At 28.7% G+C, this 19,569-nt stretch overlaps 1 protein-coding gene across 2 annotated transcripts in view; it reads left to right on the top strand.

Annotated features, from left to right (window-relative positions):
* The first annotated feature begins 207 nt into the window (after positions 1–207).
* LOC136980468 (cytokine-like nuclear factor N-PAC) overlaps positions 208–19,569 on the top strand; it is a 91,624-nt gene continuing 72,262 nt past the window's right edge. For both annotated transcript variants that reach the window (XM_067276584.1, XM_067276583.1), the window contains exons 1-3: positions 208–329; positions 429–465; positions 15,398–15,480. In XM_067276584.1, the coding sequence (XP_067132685.1) occupies positions 262–329; positions 429–465; positions 15,398–15,480 (188 nt within the window). In that variant the 5' untranslated portion in view covers positions 208–261. The remainder of the gene's footprint in view (positions 330–428; positions 466–15,397; positions 15,481–19,569) is intronic.

Raw genomic sequence — 19,569 nt, 5'->3', positions numbered from 1 at the left:
TTTGCAATAAACATTTAATTTAACCTATTTATTTAAAATGTAATTAACTAATTACAAAAGGTTAAAATTACGAAAAGATAACTTATATATTATTATTTTCTAAGATTTCGAAAATATTAATATATATAAATACTTTAAATACCTATTTATTTAAATAATAAATTTTAATCACGAATTATTTTTTCCGAAATCGTTCTGTTAGGTGTTTCCATCTGGTATCAAGTAAGCGATTTACGGTGAGCGGGAAAGTCAATTCCCGTCATGCCAAGCGCGACGGACATCGCTTTTTCAAACATGGCGTCGAAATATAACATCGGAGATCTCGTCTGGTAAGTCTTTATAAAAGATTAAATTAATAATTAAATGTAACTTTATAATAATAATTATTATTAGAAAATAAATAATTTAAAATCGTTTTCGTGTTTTAGGGCGAAAATGAAGGGATTTTCACCCTGGCCGGCCAAGGTGAGCAGATGCTTTTGTTTAACCGTCGTTTTTCATATATTTAACATGATTAATACTTTTAGAAACTTTGATTTTTCAGTCATAAAAACTGACAAGAACATAAATATAACATTGATTCGTGACATAATTACTGCATAATCCAGTTATAAATAATATTCAATTGATAATTATAAAATGACAGATGAACATTTTCATAATGTACTGTACAACCACATGACAATTACACAGATTATTGTATAAATGAATAATTAACACGTGTTATAAACTTGTATCTATTTATTTGATTTTGATGGCTCTAATGAGGAAAATTATTATTGATTATGAAAGCAAAATTTTTTTTATCAATTTGAAAATTTACTTTAAACCTATTTTACCTCGGTAAAGGTAAGTATAACTCTGTTTGAAAAGGTACCCGATACGTGTGATAAAATTTTAAAAAATTATAGATTGAACTTACAGAGTTAAAACGTCCTTAAATTTAAAATGCTGTTGGCTCTAAGCATTTATTAAAATGTAATGCAATAATGTTATGTTTTAATAAATTCTTAAAACCACGACATTTAACAAATATATATAACTAATGGCTAGCTATTAAGCTCGTAATTAAATACAAAAACAAGTCACAGGCTTGGATACACTTGAGATTCTACATACTTTTTTTTTTTTTTCAAAAAATTTCTACATTTCTGATATTTTGCAGTTTTCTTAATTGCAATTGTATCTAAAAAAATATGAAAAGAAATTTATTTTAATTAAAATATATGTTTGTGTGTGTGTAAATAATATGTATACGTATGTATATTTTCGTCTCTAATTTTCTTATTACTCGTCACCTAATATATATGAATGGTTGATTCTGAAATCTGTAAACTTAAAAATTGTTATCCACATGAGTAATGCAATTGAAAACTGGTACATTATGTTAGATTATTTTTTAAAAAACTTTGAGTCATAATTTTTAAAATGCTATGGAGTTGATCCATGTGTAGAACTTTTGCTTATCTGGCTTGTTGTGTCACAAACTATTTCTAATAATGAAGTATATTTGTTTGAAAAATGTTTTGGAAAGTAATTTTCAAATGTTTTGATCGCCTTTTTGATTTTAGAATTAATATATCAAAAGTACTGTACATAAAGTTTGAAATTTTTCCATATGATTATTAAGTAAAGATAAATGTTTTATTCTGTTATTCAAAAAACTATCTATTTTTAAGATTATGAAAAAACTGTATTTGACAGTTGAAATGTTTTCATCTAAATTTAGGCCATCTTCAGCAAATAAAAAACTGTAAATGGAATAGAACTTATAGAATTGAAAATATTTGATTCTACAACTTATTTAAAATTTCTGTTTTATTTATAAAGTTTAATTGAAGATGATGATTTAAGTTTAAACTGAAAACATTTTAATTGTTAAATACAACTTTTTAATAGTCTTAAAAATAGTACTTTTTTATTTTATGTTAGAATATGATCAACACTTTGTTGATTTTTTTTTTATCATCTATGTTGTTGAAAATTAAATATTCATATTCTCTTATTAAAATGAGCTTGTTTTTTCTTTTTTTTGATATAAACTACTAAACATTTCTGAGTTATTACTCTGTGAATGACATAATAATTGTGTTAAAAATCTTAAAAGATATGTTTTAGAAATACTTAGGTGTTTATTCTAGAATTTAATACAAGTAGAACTTGTTCCTTTAACATTCTTAAGATCAGATCTTATCTAGCTTTGGAAGACTGATGTCAATCAATGGTTCTGTTTTTTTAAACTTATGTTTGATCTAAGGTTTGGAAGAATGGATCAGAATAGCTGTTTTAAATGTTAAACAGAATACATTTCCTTTAAGTTTTAAAATATAGCATTTTTATTATCGTTAATGAAGGGTTATAAAATTTAATTTCTGAATATAAATGAGATATCTGTATAAAAGTAAGAATTTTCTTCGGCATTATTATTATATTAAATGTTTAAAATTACCAAAAATTGTTATTCAAAATTTATATTTTACTGCACATACAAAAGTTTTCAAATTATTATTAATAGTTATGGATTTTAAACATCAGTAAAAAATTAATTGATTCTTCTATTTGAAGTTAAAATTTTGCTTTTATTAATACCTCATACCAAAATATGTAGAAAATAAATTATTAGTTTGAATTGCATTTGTGAAATGTAAGTAAATCTGCAGTTTTTGAAAATATTTTTAAACTGTCACTTAATTTTCTAAATGAAATTGAACTGATATTTTACAATTTTGTAAGTGCTAATTATGGATAATTGCCGAAAATTTATTCTTGAAATACAGTAGAGCGTCGATAAGTGGAACCAATTGGGGACTGGGGTCCTTCCAGTTAATGATTTGTTCCAGTTTCCGACTTTGTACGAAAAAATACATTAACCTGTCCGATGTTCAAATTTTTCTCCGTTGCGTATCGCTTCCTGTTGAATTTTTCTCCGTTGTGTGTCGCTTCGTGTTGAAGTTTTCGTCGATTTTAAGCCTAACGAAAATTTTTATAATAATAATCGAGGCTATCGTATCGTTAAAAATTATTTCTGCATTTTGTACAAACAAAATAAATATATTAAAGAATATAAAAAACATGAAAATTATACTTTAGAAGTAAATTTAGTATCAAAAACATTCGATTCAGCACGACACAGTCCGACTGAAAATCGTTCCACTTTCCGGCCATTCCGCTTACCGACGTTCCACTTATCGGCGCTCTACTGTATTTTGATTTTTCAGAATAAAATTATGGATAAAATCAGGTCTTTCAACATTATTAAATATACAATTCTGCTGATCAACTAATTTTAATGTATTTTATCTTATGAATTATCATTATTTGAAATAAATAGCTTATTTTGAAGAAAGTGGCATTTCTACCAATTTTATAAATTTTTAATTAATAAGCATTTCACTTGAAACAAGCTTACATTTCCTCAGATCTTTAAAGAATACAAAATTAAATTTTCTGTTTAAAAACTTCAGGGAAAATTGTTTCTAAGCGAAATTGTTAGCTTGTTTATTGAATAAACAGTCACAAACAAAAATCTTTTTACCAGTTTTGTACTCGACACAAAAACCTACTAACGTTTTTGGCCTCCACCAAGGCCTTCTTCAGGTGCTGAATTAACTGGCATCCCCCTGGACCGCCAGGTCGAGTACAACACTGGTAAAAAAGTTTTTGTTTGTGGCTGTTTATTACTCACTCCAGTGCTAATAGTTAGAAGACATTTATTTATTTTGTTTATTAAAATTTAAAATACTTGAAATGCTAAATTTCTTCAGCAGTTACAGTCATATGTGTATCTAGATTAGTTTAATATAAATAAATACATTTTTTTAATACAAATATAGCATATAAAGAAAAATACATTATTTGAAGTTTATTTCTAAAAACAACTGAAATTATTGTTACAAAAGTGTTTAAAAATAATTGCAAGCTTACTAAATGATAAATTTATTCTCTTTGTTAATTCTGCATTTTTTAAAATAAAATGTTACTTTTACCACTTTTACATTTATGTTTTTTGTACAAGTTAATATAAAATTAATTAAAATGCAGTCATTTGTATTATTATATTAAGAATACACAATGCCTTATTTTGGCATAGTCAGGGTTTTGATGTGTTTAGAAACTTTTATCAGATGATTCCTAATATATTAATTGAGAAAAAATTAAACTGGATTAAAATTTCATCATATTTTATATTGATACATATTTACATTTATTAGATCATTTTTATTTTTAAATATTTATGTATAAATTAAACAGATTACTATAAATAATATGGGTTTTAGACAGAATACATATAAATATATTAGGGGTTCTATCATGGACTGCCTTTGACAGTCAATCCTGATATATTATAATTTATATGTTGCATTGCTTTACAATTCTTTCTAGGGTTTCTCAAATGGGATCTCGGGATCCCGGCTGTTTTTTTTAACCTGGGAAATTCTTCTCATCCCGGGATATCCCACAAATTTCTTAAAAGTTCACTTTTTTCTTATTTTGTGTTAAAGTTGAGGAAATTTTGCAAGTAGAAAGTATAATTAACTCATAAATTGTCAGAATACATTTGTATTTATTAATTTTAAACCTACTTATTTGTTTTTTTTTATAATTTTTTCTCGTTATAGCATGTCACAAATTGTCAATAATCAATATGTAGCCTATTTGTGACAGGACTCTGAAAATTCTTTACTTGTCAGAACCTGTAATTTAAGGAATAATTGTGCTCTTATGCTGTCTTAACTTTTAACCATGCCCAGTAGCTTCAATAACTGCGTAACACCAGGTTGTGCAAATTGGGCCAGGATACAAACGAGTACGAAGTCTGCAAGTATAAAGTTTTTCTTTATAAACCTGATTATTAAAGCCAAACAAACTGCCAAATTATTAGGATATAAGCTCGATGCCACTATTAAAGCAGCCGCAGCCATGGAAGACAAATCAAGAATACTAGAAAGTAAAAGAAGTACTACAATCTCAAAAACGAAGTAGAAATCTTTCAGGCTATAGGTGAAAAACACATCATCTGTCTTCTCTTAAATGCATTAAACATGATTCCACTCACATTAATTGAATTGGAAAGGGCATTCTCGGTAGCGGGACTTTTCATTACTAAAATAAGAATCAGATTGAGTGATTGGAGTATTGACCATCTTTGCTTTTTAAAATCTTATTATAAAAATTTGCAATAATATTTTGTATTATGTTTTATTTAAATATTGAAAATTACCTTCTAACTTAGAAGTTTGATCTAAGTTCATTTTATTCTTTAAATTTTTAACTCAATTCAAAGCATTTTGTTGTTGTTGTATGCAGTTTCCAGCAAATTTTAATGAATTTTTTCTATTTGTGAAAATTTCTACGTAATTCAAAGGTAATATTTAATATATATCTTACACAGTATTATTAATATGATTATGGAGGTTGCAGAACGTATTAAATTACTTATAATTATTTTTCATTTTTTAATCATTTTATTTCAAGATAGTTTGTATATCTTAAAAATAATTAATTCTATCCTGGGATTTCCCGGGATTCCGGGAAACAGTTCACTTTTATCCCAGAATCCTGGGACAAGCAAAAGACTGGGAAACGAGAAACCCTAATTCTTTCCATATATTTTTGTAATTTGTGCAATATTTTGTAATATCAAGTTTATATACCCTATTATGTTATGTATATCAAAAAGTTGTAATAAAAAATAATACTAAGACAATGGGAAACATATCAATTTAAAATAATATAAGCAAATTAATAGTTATAAATTTTTTCAAAGATAGGCAAACAGTGCTTAAAATGTTCATTGCATGACATTTTGTTTTCTAATATTCACACTTAAACACAGTTAAGGTGTCTTGTAAGGTGTAATCAAATAAATGCTTGTTTTATGTGTAAAGGATTTTTCTACTGGTGATTTTTCAAAATATCAAGTGTAACTGTGCAAAGAACATGTATTTCATTTTGTCTTGTTGATGTGCCCTAATCTGGTAGCAACATAATATGTAAAAACAAAAGCACCAGAACAGTTCTAAACATTCCACACTTAGAACATTTTTGATGTAAGAAGGTCCAATTAGGATCAAAAATGTTTGTCAATGTATATACAGTAGAGCATCGATTATCCGACTTAATTGGGGACTGGGGTTGGTCAGATAACTGAAAAGTCGGATAATCGAAAAGTATGAAAAAATACATTATTAGTATAGTGTATTAGGCCTGGTTTAAATACTAGCCTCCCTTTCATGGTCGAGCCAGTGCTGCCAGCTAAAACATGCAAAAATTTAACAAAAATAATATTAAAGTAGCCAAGACATAGCCAAATATTGTAGCGCCACATCACTAGCGGACATTTGAATTTGCCGACTAGGACGTGGTCGGTTAATCGATAAGTTGTTCAATCAGAGGTCGAATAATCGATGCTCTACTATATTTTATATTGTTCGATTAAATATTGGACTGGATTTTAAAGGTGTGTTATAGTAAAAAAAATTTTTTTATGAGATTATTTTGGATGTTTCTATTAACTTACTGGAAGTTTTTTTTATCGAATCATTTACTTTTTAGATAAGAAATATCTCTCCACTCTGACATTATATATTAGTTAGTGAGGCCAGTGTAACTTTATGTAAAAATAATTATTTTTATGAAAATTTTGATAATTTGCAATTATAATACATAGTAGTTTAGATACTGTGTCTCATGATATAAACTGAAAAATATTTTCCTTAAAACTACACACACCAAATACCAAAAAACATGAACATCATCACATATTCTGTAAGGATATCTGATGATGATTGTTACAAATGGATTTGGTATTTGGTATGTGCAGTTTTATTGTAAACAACCAGTTTTTTTGCTGTGATGAATATTTTTCTTTTCATCTTGAATTAAACATCATTTGTAAACAGAAATAATTTATTGTTCTGTTTATAAAGTAATTTATTAACTTAAAAATTAATAGATAAGATAACAAACCAAATTTCGTACTTTCAAATTTTTAGAAAAATCTATTTATAAACTTAATATCAATCAGATGGATTTTTTTGTTTATATCTGGCTTTATAAATATGAATTCTTTAGAAAAATTCGTATGAGTAAAATTGGCAAAGTCAAAATGTTTTAATTTTAATATATGAATATTTTTAAAGTATCAAAAATTGGAATTAGAATGTCAAAGTAACTATAGCAACACTCCATTTACATACATTAGAATTTTAAGCTATAAATTTATCACGAACTTTTTAAACATTTTTACGAATTAACAAAAAATTCTGGAAAGAACAAACATTTATTTATGTAGAAGTCAACAAAATAACATTTATTGGATTTAAAAGTAAAAAGAAATAGTTTTGTTTTTTCCAAAATTATTAATTATGGAGTTGTATCTTTATAAAGAGATGTTATTTATACATATTTGATAAGATACTAAAAATATAATTTTACACTAAGTAAAAAACCATTATTGAATTAGATTTTCGCATACTTTTGAAATTTAATAAATTCACAAATGTTATAAAACCAAAACATTAAACTTTATATTATAAAAAATATATATATATCTAATAAAATTAACATGTATTTTTATATAATACATGTATTAAAAAACTTAAAAACATGAATATAAAAATTTATGACAGCAGAAAAATAGTATTAAATTTCTGATAAATATAGGAAAACTCCTTTATGAATTTTACTGATTAAATTTCTGAACAGAGCTTCATTGTATAATCTTGCATGATTTGTCCAGAAATTTAATCAGATTTCAAAATGTTTACTGAGAAATTGCATTACAGGTACTCCTCACTTTACGACCAAGTTCCGTTCCGACAACTACATTGTCAAGCGAATTGGTCGATAAGCGAGGAACTTGTGCCAGGAATATAGGATCGTTGTAAGATTATACAAATTATGCAACAAACTTCAAATTTATTCATAAAAAGACTATTATAGTATGCTATTAGCCTATTATAGTACTATAAGACTATTATAGTATGCTTAGTGCGCATGTCACCATTCACCACTGACTGACACTCAAGCTGAGAAAGGGGATTCCTCGAATTGCAGGTCGAAACTCGATTGGTCGTAAGTGCGAGTGGTTGTTAAGCAGATAGATCATAAAGTGAGGAGTACCTGTAATTCAGTTAATATTCACTTGTCTCTTATTAATACGTATTAATAGTGAAACATTGTAATAAACAACTTTTTAGCAGTTGTAATAAATAAGCTTTAGTTTTCTTAACCAGAGATTAATTTGTACTTAATTTCTATTGCCTTATGCAATACAAAGATTTGCTATTTGTAAGAATATTTTACATAAGAACATTACAATATTAAATGTATTTTATAATTTTTTTTGTATTTTCCACATAAAAAGCCAACTTACCTTAGTCATAAAATAAAATCTATATACTGCTGTGATCAAAAAGTATTGGGAATGATTCATTTAAACTGCATATGTACAAGAGGGTGCTGTCATCATTTGGTATGACTTTCATTGACATCTAGCAGCAATCTGTGTTATCATCTGTTTTTGTTTACAAATAAATGCTTGTTTTGTGTGTAAAGGATTTTTGCAGTGGCGATTTTTCAAAATATCAAGTGTAATTGAGCAAAGAACATATGTTAAATTTTGTCTCATTGATGCTCTCTGAATCTGGTGGCAACATATGTAAAAGAAAAAGCACCAGAACATTGGCTATTATGGCAACTGTTCTTGAGAAAATACTACACTTCAAGGATGCTAAACTCTTAAAAACCAACAGAGACCAACACACAGGAAAAACTCTTGAAAAAAATAACAATATACAAACAGTATTAATAATTTGTGTATTAATCATAAGGATGCTACTTTTCTGCAGCATGGAAGTATGTTATAACCAAGATAAGGTTAAAACTACATACTAATTACTATTGTGTATATTCAATGGATTTGTAGAGGATTATCATCATTGTATTTTATGGTGGCTTTATTATTATTTTGTATTTTATTTTATGATGTTTTTGCTACTTCGTCATCAATTCATATTTAGAATATATCTAAGAATGTTAAAATTTAAATTTAAAGGAATCTTATTATGTGAATGTTTGATCCTGAAGATGGCTGCTAAGTTAGCCGAAAATGTTTGATAAATAATAAATGGTTGCTGGAACAACTCTTTAAATTTATATCAGGATAACTTAATTTTTCCTCATTGACTAAAGAAAAATAATAATAATTGTAATTAACAAAAAAACCTTTATTAGACCTGTTATTTAATTATTGTTATCAGTATAACTACTGCTCTTCCTTCTTAGAACAAGGAATGCTATAATGGCATTTTGAGATGCAAAGATTTTCTTGTTTCTTGCAGAAGCATTGTTTTATAGTACAATTTTTTTTGTATGCATAACCGATAAACTCTTGTCTTGTTTTTATCACAGCAGTCCTCAGCAAATATTCTTGATTTTGTGTCTGTTCTTAAGAAAACTTCAGGAGAAATGTCAAATTGGTATTGGAAAAAGTAACATATCAGCTGTTTTTCATTTGATTTTCAACTTAAAATTTATTTTAATCTTAAGTGAATATATCTGCACTATATCTTTGTTTAAAACTTATCCTTTATCCTTTATTGGGCTGCAATTTGAAAAAATTGTAGAACTATAAATTTCTACTGTTGTTGATCTGTCCAACTGTCTGTCTTTTCTTAATTTTGAACGGAGATAGATAGATGAAAGGTGAGACCAGATATGGAAAGATTAGGGTCAGGAGGCCCAATTAACTATATATGAACTTCCGATGCAAACTGGAAGTAATGTTATTTCAATTCAGAAATTTCCCATGTGAGGTATTAGACAGGCACGACTCTATTGTTAAAGTGCAGGGGTAAGCCACTACTAATTTGAGGCAGAAAGCATATATTTTAAATTAATTAAATTAAAAATATGATTAAAAATTTTAGCTTGGCATTGTGATGGTGTCACAATAAATAATTGTTTGTACAGATTATTTTTGTTCTTTCAATCATAGTTCTGTTGAATTTTGGAAAGTTGCTTTGCTGTGTTCCTGTCTTGAATGGATACAATAACATTACTTCCTGGAACAATTGAGGATGTGTTGCATCTAAAATAATTTTCATTCTTTTGGCTTGCTTCTTCAAATTTTCACGAGTTTCTCTTCTTACCGAAGAAATATTTGAAGCTAGAATATTTTTAATAACTTCAGAGAGTAATGTTTATGTTGTAAGTCCAACTCTTGATTCAACACTGAACATGGCTTTGTGTGGTGATTGTTTAATCTCTAAAGACTCTATTTTTCATAAATTGCACAAAGTAGAGATCATTTGCCATTTTATGGTATGGTTATGATCATATATTTCATTCATGATTAATATTTATTCATGAAGCCAATATTATAATTTATATGGTATACTGGCACAATGAAGTGACTTTCATTCAACACTTGGCTGGTTTTTCATCTTTTTATTCAGTTAGTACACCATTTACAGATGCATTTTGGGCGTTTTCCCCGAACTAACTGAATAAAAAGATGAAAAACTAGCCAAGTGTTGAATGAAAGTCACTTCATTGTGCCAGTATACCATAACACAAATTACAACATGGTTTCAATAGAATCAATATAATTTATATGTCGTAGTTGGCTTATTCTAATGAACCCTGCCTTTGACTATGTTGTGATTTTTATGAACAATGTTTAATTCTGTCTAGAAAGCAGATATCTTCTCTATTACAGAATTGACAAACTATTGACACTACCAGAATATAAAATATGGGAGGACCAAATGTCAAAAAATATACCAACTAAGTGAAATTCAATCTCTCCAGCCATTTTGCTCTTGCAATAGGACAAACTTAGTCAAATAATTCTGATAAATCATAATGAAATTGTAATCTTTGTCAGGTAGATCTAACTGTGACATGCAATGTCAGTTAGGTCTATCTGATAGTGCTGTTCATTTCAAAGTGAACAATGGGTTTGGAAACTAAACCTTTTTTCTTATTTTTCTTTTGTTTGCACATTTTGTACATCAATAGAAAAATATTTATCATTTCATTCATTATGTTGGCATATTTCTTTGACATCTCTATTTTCAATGTGTCTCACCTTCATGTTTTACATCTACATGAATGCTTTTCATAACTGAATATTTCCTCAACTGACAAATAGCAATTCACAGATTCACCTTTTAGGTTCAATGCTTTAATTTTATCATTCTTGAGAACATTAAATCTTTTAATCTTTGATATTACAAAGATATCTTCTTCGTAGCAGATTTAACCTTTTCAATCTGTTCCAAAAACCTATATCTATCACTACGTTGATGAAATACTCCTCAGTGTATTTCATCAATAAACATAATAAACACAATAATTATTAATGAAGTTTCTATAAACTATTTAATTTATTTATCTCAGTAAGAATTAGCTTTGCCTAGATAATTTACAGCTTTAAATTAATTAGGCAAAACTTTGTGTGGTAACATATTCATTTTACACAAGACTTTGTTTCACTTCAGTGGACACACAAAATAGCAAGAACTATTATGTATATCAGTGGTGTCTACAGCTCCTGGGCTAAATCTGACTTGCAAACATATTTGATACATTATTTATAAATAATAGAAATAGGCCTACTTTTTTATATATGGAATGTACAAAATATTTGTGGCCAGCCTGACTTAGGTACTATTTTGTACCTGGTGTATTGTATGCACATAACCTACATGTATAGACACCTCTTCAGCTACAAAAAGATTGTGGTATGCTATTTACACATGTGTTTTGGACCAGTACTTTATGGAGGAGCTCTAAATTCAAATTCTACCAAGAGTTTATTCTGCAGTTTCTTATTCTTGCAGTTGTATGAAAGAGACTGCTGGTTACAATCTTTCATACTGTTTGCTCTATGATGGATTTCATTCATATGAATTTTTTGAGGACAGTAGTTTTTATAGGATTGTAGCCACCATGATTCATCACTCAAATCTGGACTTCTTTTTATGGGCTTTTCTGAAGAAAAATGTTTAGCAGAAACAATCTCCAAATTCTTGATGAACTAAGGTAAACATTACAGTTGCAATACAGACAATTACTCCTGAAATGTTGAAAAAGTATTCCAGAATATGATTAAATGTATGAGTAAGTGTTTAGAACATAATGGTTATCATTTTCAGTATTTTCTATAGGTAGGTCATCCTATTATGTAAATGGATGAAGAAAATTCATAATATGATATATCAGTGTATTTTTTTTTTTTTTTTAATGATCACCCTGTATATATCACTGAAAATGTAAATATGAAAAAAATGAAAATGTTATGTAAACATTAAATTGTATTTAATTTCATTATTTAACATGTCAAAGAAATATGAAGCCATAAAATGAAACTTATTTTATATATTAACATAATTTTTTATATAACTTGGAATAAGGTATAACAAATTGAATTAAATGCACAAAGTCTATATCAGTTTGTGAAATATAGTAAAACTTCAGTAAATTGAGGTTTTAATATACCCTTCTAAATAGCACTACATTCACAAAGCTCCAGTGACTACTTGTGAACAGATAATTCTAATATTATGAATTACTAAATGTATCAAAATAAAATGTTGCATGGCAAACAATCAAATCACCATTGTGATTTTTAAAGTTTTAAACTCAACTTGTGTGTAAATCTCATTACTGCAATATATGTAATTCTTATTGTTTGAAAATTATTTAATAATATTTTAAATTGCATATAAATGTTTTTTTTAATTAATATAAAATGGATTTCTACACTGTGAAGTTTAAGAAGTAAAGCAATGGTAATGGCATCATTTTTAATTATGATTTTGTTAGCAAAATGGTGAAAAGTAATGCTGTTGTGTGTAAACAAGATGAAACATTGCACAGTTGAACTAAAGTCATGGTCACACTTTGCAATTTCCAGCTATGCAGGCAACTGTAACTGCAATGGCTGTTCCTGGTAACTAGTAAGTCCCCTTCCAAAACCAGCATGACTGCAAATGCATCTAGAAACAAAAAGTTTGTTCTATTCATGCTGATTGCAAAAGCAGTTCTGTCCTCTGAACGCTGGGAGCTGTGGACTCACTAGGATGTGGAGTTTTCTGGATTTTCTTTACATCTGTAATGCCTGAATGGGGTCAGTTACCCTTAAAAAGATTTCCTGAAAGGAATCCCCTTAGGCAGATTGCCTAACTTTACCATATTGCATTGCCATGACTTAATAATACAAACAAACTGAGAAGTAGACCAAAAATGTTTGTTTTTTTCAGAAAAATCAACTGGGTGAATATAAAGATAGTGAATTTTTCTACAGATGTAGGCTGTTTTTGATTCAGCACATCAGCAACATTAGATGTACCAGCAATTCCACATTTAACTGAAAATCATTTCTGGGTTTTTGTTATGTCAGGGAACTCCTATCTGATTGAAGAATCTTAAAATATGACAAACTCGTCTCAACTTCTAAAGCTGCAGTTTCAAGTTTCTAGACACTCAAGTCCAGAAAGTGATAAGCATTTTTTCTGTTCATAGGTTTATTCCCCAGTCTTTGGACAAGATAGCTTTATAGTAAGCAATTTCGATATCTGGAATTTCTTGCTGTCCAAATCGTTCAACTTCTCAGGTGGTTCAGTAAATTGTACAGAATCTGTACATAATAGATACATTTCAATTGCAAGAACATTACAGATTACATGCATCCTGAAATTTTGATATACATCCTGGAAAAATATAAAATATTTAAAATAAATTTAAATATTTATGGAAATTTAAATTTTGTAGTAGTGGTATGAAGAAACTATGTTCTGGTAATTATTTTTTTTCTCTACATAAGTGCATGCTTGGAAGAGAAAGTTTGTTTTTTAAGGGTGATCATTTATGTTCAATTTTATTCATTACAACATTTTATCAAATCAGTATTCATAATAAAATCATATATTGCATCATAATCAATCAATATATATTATAAAAGTAAGTGTACAATGTGTGTGCTGCTAAAACTCAAAAACGAGTCTTGGTATGATCAAGGGTGTGGTATATATATGGATTATACAAGGGATTATATGGTTTGGTAGCCCTCTATCCCCCATCCATGAAGAAGGTTCCTGCTTTTACCTGAAGGGTGTGTTGTTGAAGATATAAAAGCTGGAAGTTTCACCCTCTAGAAATTTCTAGAACAGTCCAGAACATTCAAGAGTATTTGAGTGCATTCCACAACATTCCAGAATGTTCCAGGATGTTCTGGAACATTCGGGAACATCCCGGAACATTCCAGAACACTCTCGAATGTTGTGGAATATTCTGGAACATTGTGGACCATTCGAAGCCTTATTTGTATGGGTGGGACTACCCATTGGTGGGGGGAATATAAAGGAAGATCCGTCGTGGGTTCGAACGTCTTAGTGTGTGTCACGAGAACGTACATTAAGAATGGATTTTTCGAAATTCTTCCCCATGGGGGAGGACAGGAATAAGGCTTAACACTTCCATCAACAATGGAAGTGTTAAGAGAAAGCGACATGCAAGATGCAGATGCAGTTTTTTTCGTTTTTGTGGGAAATCGAACATATTTTTAGATCCATCTAAAAATTCTCTAATTAGTCTGGAAACAGGGGGACCCAATTCTTGCATTCTGTGAAAATGGGTAAGGTTGACTATAACGTAATAATCTTAATCTTTGCTATCATTACTTTTGCCTGAGCAACGCCGGGCCTATCTGCTAGTAAAAAATATATACGAAAACTTTTTAAACATATGTTATTTTATGCAAAAATATACAGTTTATAAAAAAAATATTCAAAACGTTTTTTTATTTATTAGTATTAATCATATATTTTTGATAGTTGATTGTATATCAATTTTTTTTTTGGATAGCAACTGGACTATTTTAACCATCATTCGAAATATGCATTTTGATCACTAATAATTATACTTAAAGAATGTATATTTCAGACATGGGCAAATGCGGCTCTTTTTGAGGTACATACGGCTCTTGTTGAAAGTGTTAATTTCTGTTTTTTATTATTATTTTTACAATTTTATTTTTATAATTTTGTGAAAATATGTTTATTAAAAAATTCAATATTTCTTTTATATTATATTTATATATATAATAAAATCGCACGCCTTACCATACTATCCGCCACGACAGTACAGAACTGCGGCTCCCATGCATTTTGCAAAACCTACATTTTGGCTCCCACTGAACTCTTGCTTGCCCACCCCTGGTATATTTTATCATTATACTAAATGATGTTTTCATAACTTAATTCTATAATTATTTATTTCTAATGATATATATTTTATACATTGCATGAGTGTAATTATTTCTTATTAATTTAAGAAATTTAATTAAATATTTGTCTTTATTAAATTGTTTGTAATTTATTGTTTACAGATAGTTGAACCAACAAAAGAAGTAAAAAGGCCCACATTAAAAAAGCCTATGCATTGTGTATTTTTCTTTGGAACAGACAATTAGTAAGATTTATTATTTGATTTTCTTGTAAAATTTTGTTATTATAAGTACTTGTGTATATTGGTTTTATTATTATTATTATTATAAAGATTATTTAATTTAAGCCTAATTATTCAGGTTATTTTTAGATGGTAAGAAAACTGATTAAACTAATAAATTTGGTCAAAAGATAGAAAGATTATGATACTAACATGTATTAAGATAATTAATTGAAAGTAAGTTGGATGCTTAGGCCTAAGGTGATTGTAAAGTTTTTATATATTATATATAGGCTTACCATAATACTGTTTTTTCAAACCGGGACAATTTTGAGAAAATACTCACAACAGAAAATGAAGCTTACTAGAATAAGTAGCTATGATTGAGAAGGCTATATAAAAGGTTATTAACAAAAAACAATGAGTTAAAAGCAATTTTTAATAAGTTTCGCACATTTCACGTGATTTTTAATGCTTGTACGCCCACCGTGAGTTACTGAAAATTCTGAAAAGCACAGTTCATATTTCACTTCGTCAATATGATCACAGATGTTTTCCAATCATCAGTAAACTCACAGTTTCTTTTTGGTATTTTGGAGATTAAATTAATTTAATGTACAGTACGAAATAATTGCAAATGCTGACTAGCAATTTGAAATTGACTAAGATAAGACATGTGCAACAATGATGTGTCCAGTGTAGGTTTCAGTGTTACCAACTCTAATTGAAACAAACTATCTAAAAAGTGAAAGAAAAATATCTGGATCTCATATACTACATGCTATTATAAATTCTGTGAAAAATTATCTGAATGAGAAAAGAAAACATCTAAATTCATTAGGCCATATGCTATAAATTTTGGGAGAAAACATCTAGACAACATACTTTAAAAGTACTTAGATCTAGATACAATATATTTAGATTGGCAACAGTGAGTGTAACAGGATTATTTAGTTGCCAAATTGCCATTTTACCTGAGGCTGCACTATTTTTACTCCTTGTATATTTGGCACTTTTAAAATTTTACCAAATAATCGGGACAAAATGACAAACTGGCTGGGACACTGGGATCACATCATCAAACGGGGACAGTCGCAGTCAAAATGGGATGTCTGGTAAGCCTAATTATATGCATAAAAATAAATACAAGGAACAGAAATCATGAAGTAGTTACTGTTTAATTGTTTATTCAATCATCTTTTTCAAATATCTTCATATGTATCTTATTATATTTGGCTTGGATATTTTACTTTTACAATGTTATAAGAATATTTCCTTAGATATATCTGTGCTAGGATAGATAAATTGAGTTTGTTGAATTGAGCCGTTTATGATTACTTCAAACAAATTGGTTTCGTTTCAAAGCTCAACATATGTCTTCCACATGTTCTTAAAGAGAGATGCTCTCTTTGGTGGGATTTTAAGGAATATTTTTTTTTTTGAGCTTTTACCAGACAATTTGAACAATTGATTCGAAAGTGTACTGCCATTGAGTGAACAAATTGAGTAATATCATCAAACTGAAAAGGCCAGAATTGATCAACAAAAAAGGTGTAGTGTTTTACTCTGATAATGCCAAATTTCACACAAGTTTGGTAACTCGTCAGAAACTGTTACAGCTTGGATGGGATGTACTACCACACCATATTTGCCAGATCTGAAACCCTCTGATTATTACTTGTTGTGGTCTTTACAAAATTTTTTAAACAGTAAAACATTTACTTCAAATGAGAATGTCAAAAATCACTTGGATCAGTTTTTTGTAAGCAAAGACTAAAACTTTTATGAATGTGGAATCATGCTACTACCAGAAAGATGACAACAGGTATTTGACCAAAGTGGTCAATATATAATTCCATAAAATATTTATATATTATAAGAAACATTTTTTCCCCATGAAAAAAACAAAATTACTTTCCAAACAACCCATGTAATAAGATATTTGTTTATTTTTCCAGTGTAACATCCAAGGATAAGGAGTTAGGTTAATTGCAGTCTATTATGAATATTGATCTCATCTATTAATAAATTATATATATATGTGTGTGTGTGTGTGTGTTACCAGCCAAACCTGATTTCAGGCCAATCTAGTTTTTTCTACACGTGTCAGGATATAGTAGTTTAGCCTAAGAGAATCTAGTTTGGCCTAAATACTTTAGGCTTAACTAGTTTGACCTAGGCTGAACTGATTTATGTACTACAAATAGGTGCCAGTGTAAAAAAAATTATTTTGTGTAATTCAAAATGCCACCACAGTACATCCTGTGATTAAAGTGTACCTAGGTAACCCCAATGGTGGTGCTTCGGTTAGGTTGGTTTGGTTAAGTTAACTACATTTTTAGTAGACGTTTCTTTTTTTTCTTTTGTTCAAGAACTACTGTGAATCAATAACTAGTGATGTTAAACAATGGGCGGCCTGCCGGAGGCTCCCCTTCGGGAGGAGTCCGTCGGGAGCGTGAACAGTCAGAAGCGCTGCCATTGGGGTTACCTAGGTACACTTTAACCTACCCTGTAAAAATAAATAAAAGATTAAATATTTTATGTTACACTAATAAACACAAACAAGTTCATTTTTAATTTTAGTTTGACTTTAAAAGTTATTATTATTATTTTGTTTGAATTTTTGAAAATATTTTCGAAAGTTAATTACCTTTAAAAGTGCATGGCTTAATAAAAAAAATACAAACTGATAAGTACTGATTAGCTTATTTTTATTTTATAGTTTTGGGGTTTTGTACAAGTGTTGTGTCACTTCTAATCAATATCGTTTTTTATAATTAAGTAGACTATGTTTGAATAAATATTGTTCATCTAATTGATTACCTTTTTATTTTTATTTTAACCATTAATATACTTGAATAATAATTCTAAATCAGTTTTGCCTAGGACAAACTAGTTAAGCCTAAATTATTTAAGCCAAACTAGATTGTACTAGGCTAAACTAGTATATCCTGACACACGTAGGATAAACTAGCTTGGCCTGAAATCGGGTTTGGCTGGTAACATATATAACATTTAATGACAGTCTAGATGGTAAGAACCAGCAGAACTGTAGAATAATTTTCTACAACAAAACAAAATTACTCAGGTATATAAAAGATTGCATCTAAATGCAGTGTTAAATTGGCATATAAAAGAAATTCATTTGCTTATTTGCTCTGTTCATTTTTTATGAAAGAAAAATATCTATTGGACAAAAGCACTAAAATAAGTGAACTATAAATAAATAACGACTAACCCGTTACAAAGCTATACATCCACAAGAGCCGAATTATCGGGCTAGAGTTGGCTATAATAAATAAATAATTAATAAGACAATTTGGCACTAGAGCTTGGCGTTAGGCGCCATCTCTTACTAAACTTAATAATTATAATTAAACTAAATAAATAATTTTAATAATTTGGAACTGGAGGAAAAGAAATCGGCCCGAAGCGGGACTCGAACCCGCAACTTCTGCTATCCGTGCAGACACGTTACCAGTTACGCTACCCGGACCTTCAGTCCGATCGCCTCCTCCAGTATATATAAGCTAACATGATGACTATCGACGGTCATTCGAGTCCTGCTTCGGGCCGATTTCTTTTCCTCCAGTTCCAAATTATTAAAATTATTTATTTAATTTAATTATAATTATTAAGTTTAGTAAGAGATGGCGCCTAACGCCAAGCTCTAGTGCCAAATTGTCTTATTAATTATTTATTTATTATAGCCAACTCTAGCCCGATAATTCGGCTCTTGTGGATGTATAGCTAAGTGAACTATAGTTTTGTGCCTGGATCTATTTTAACACTGACTCCTAAATTTATTGTGTAGTTTAGTTCTCTGTTCACAGATCTTGCACAGAAAGCTACTGGATTTTATTACAGTCCTTTGCAAACCAGTATTTTTGTAAATTTAGGTTAAAATAGTTATAATTGGAGAGAACATAGTTCAAATGGATTTTTAAAAAATAAATTTTAGACCAAATTATCAAGAAAAGTACAGTAACAAAATTTAGTTCTAATCATTGAAAAATGGATTTGTGGGCTGTTTTCAAGTAATTTCTTGGGCCAATTTTGATCTGCAGTCCATCCCTGGCACTAAGTGTTTAAATAATAAAGAAAAAAGAAAGT

The sequence above is a fragment of the Centruroides vittatus genome, unplaced genomic scaffold (assembly GCF_030686945.1).
Source record: "Centruroides vittatus isolate TY-2023 unplaced genomic scaffold, ASM3068694v2 contig_7, whole genome shotgun sequence".
In the NCBI taxonomy this organism is placed as follows: Eukaryota; Metazoa; Arthropoda; class Arachnida; order Scorpiones; family Buthidae; genus Centruroides; species Centruroides vittatus.
This window is presented reverse-complemented; position numbering and strand designations above follow the sequence as displayed.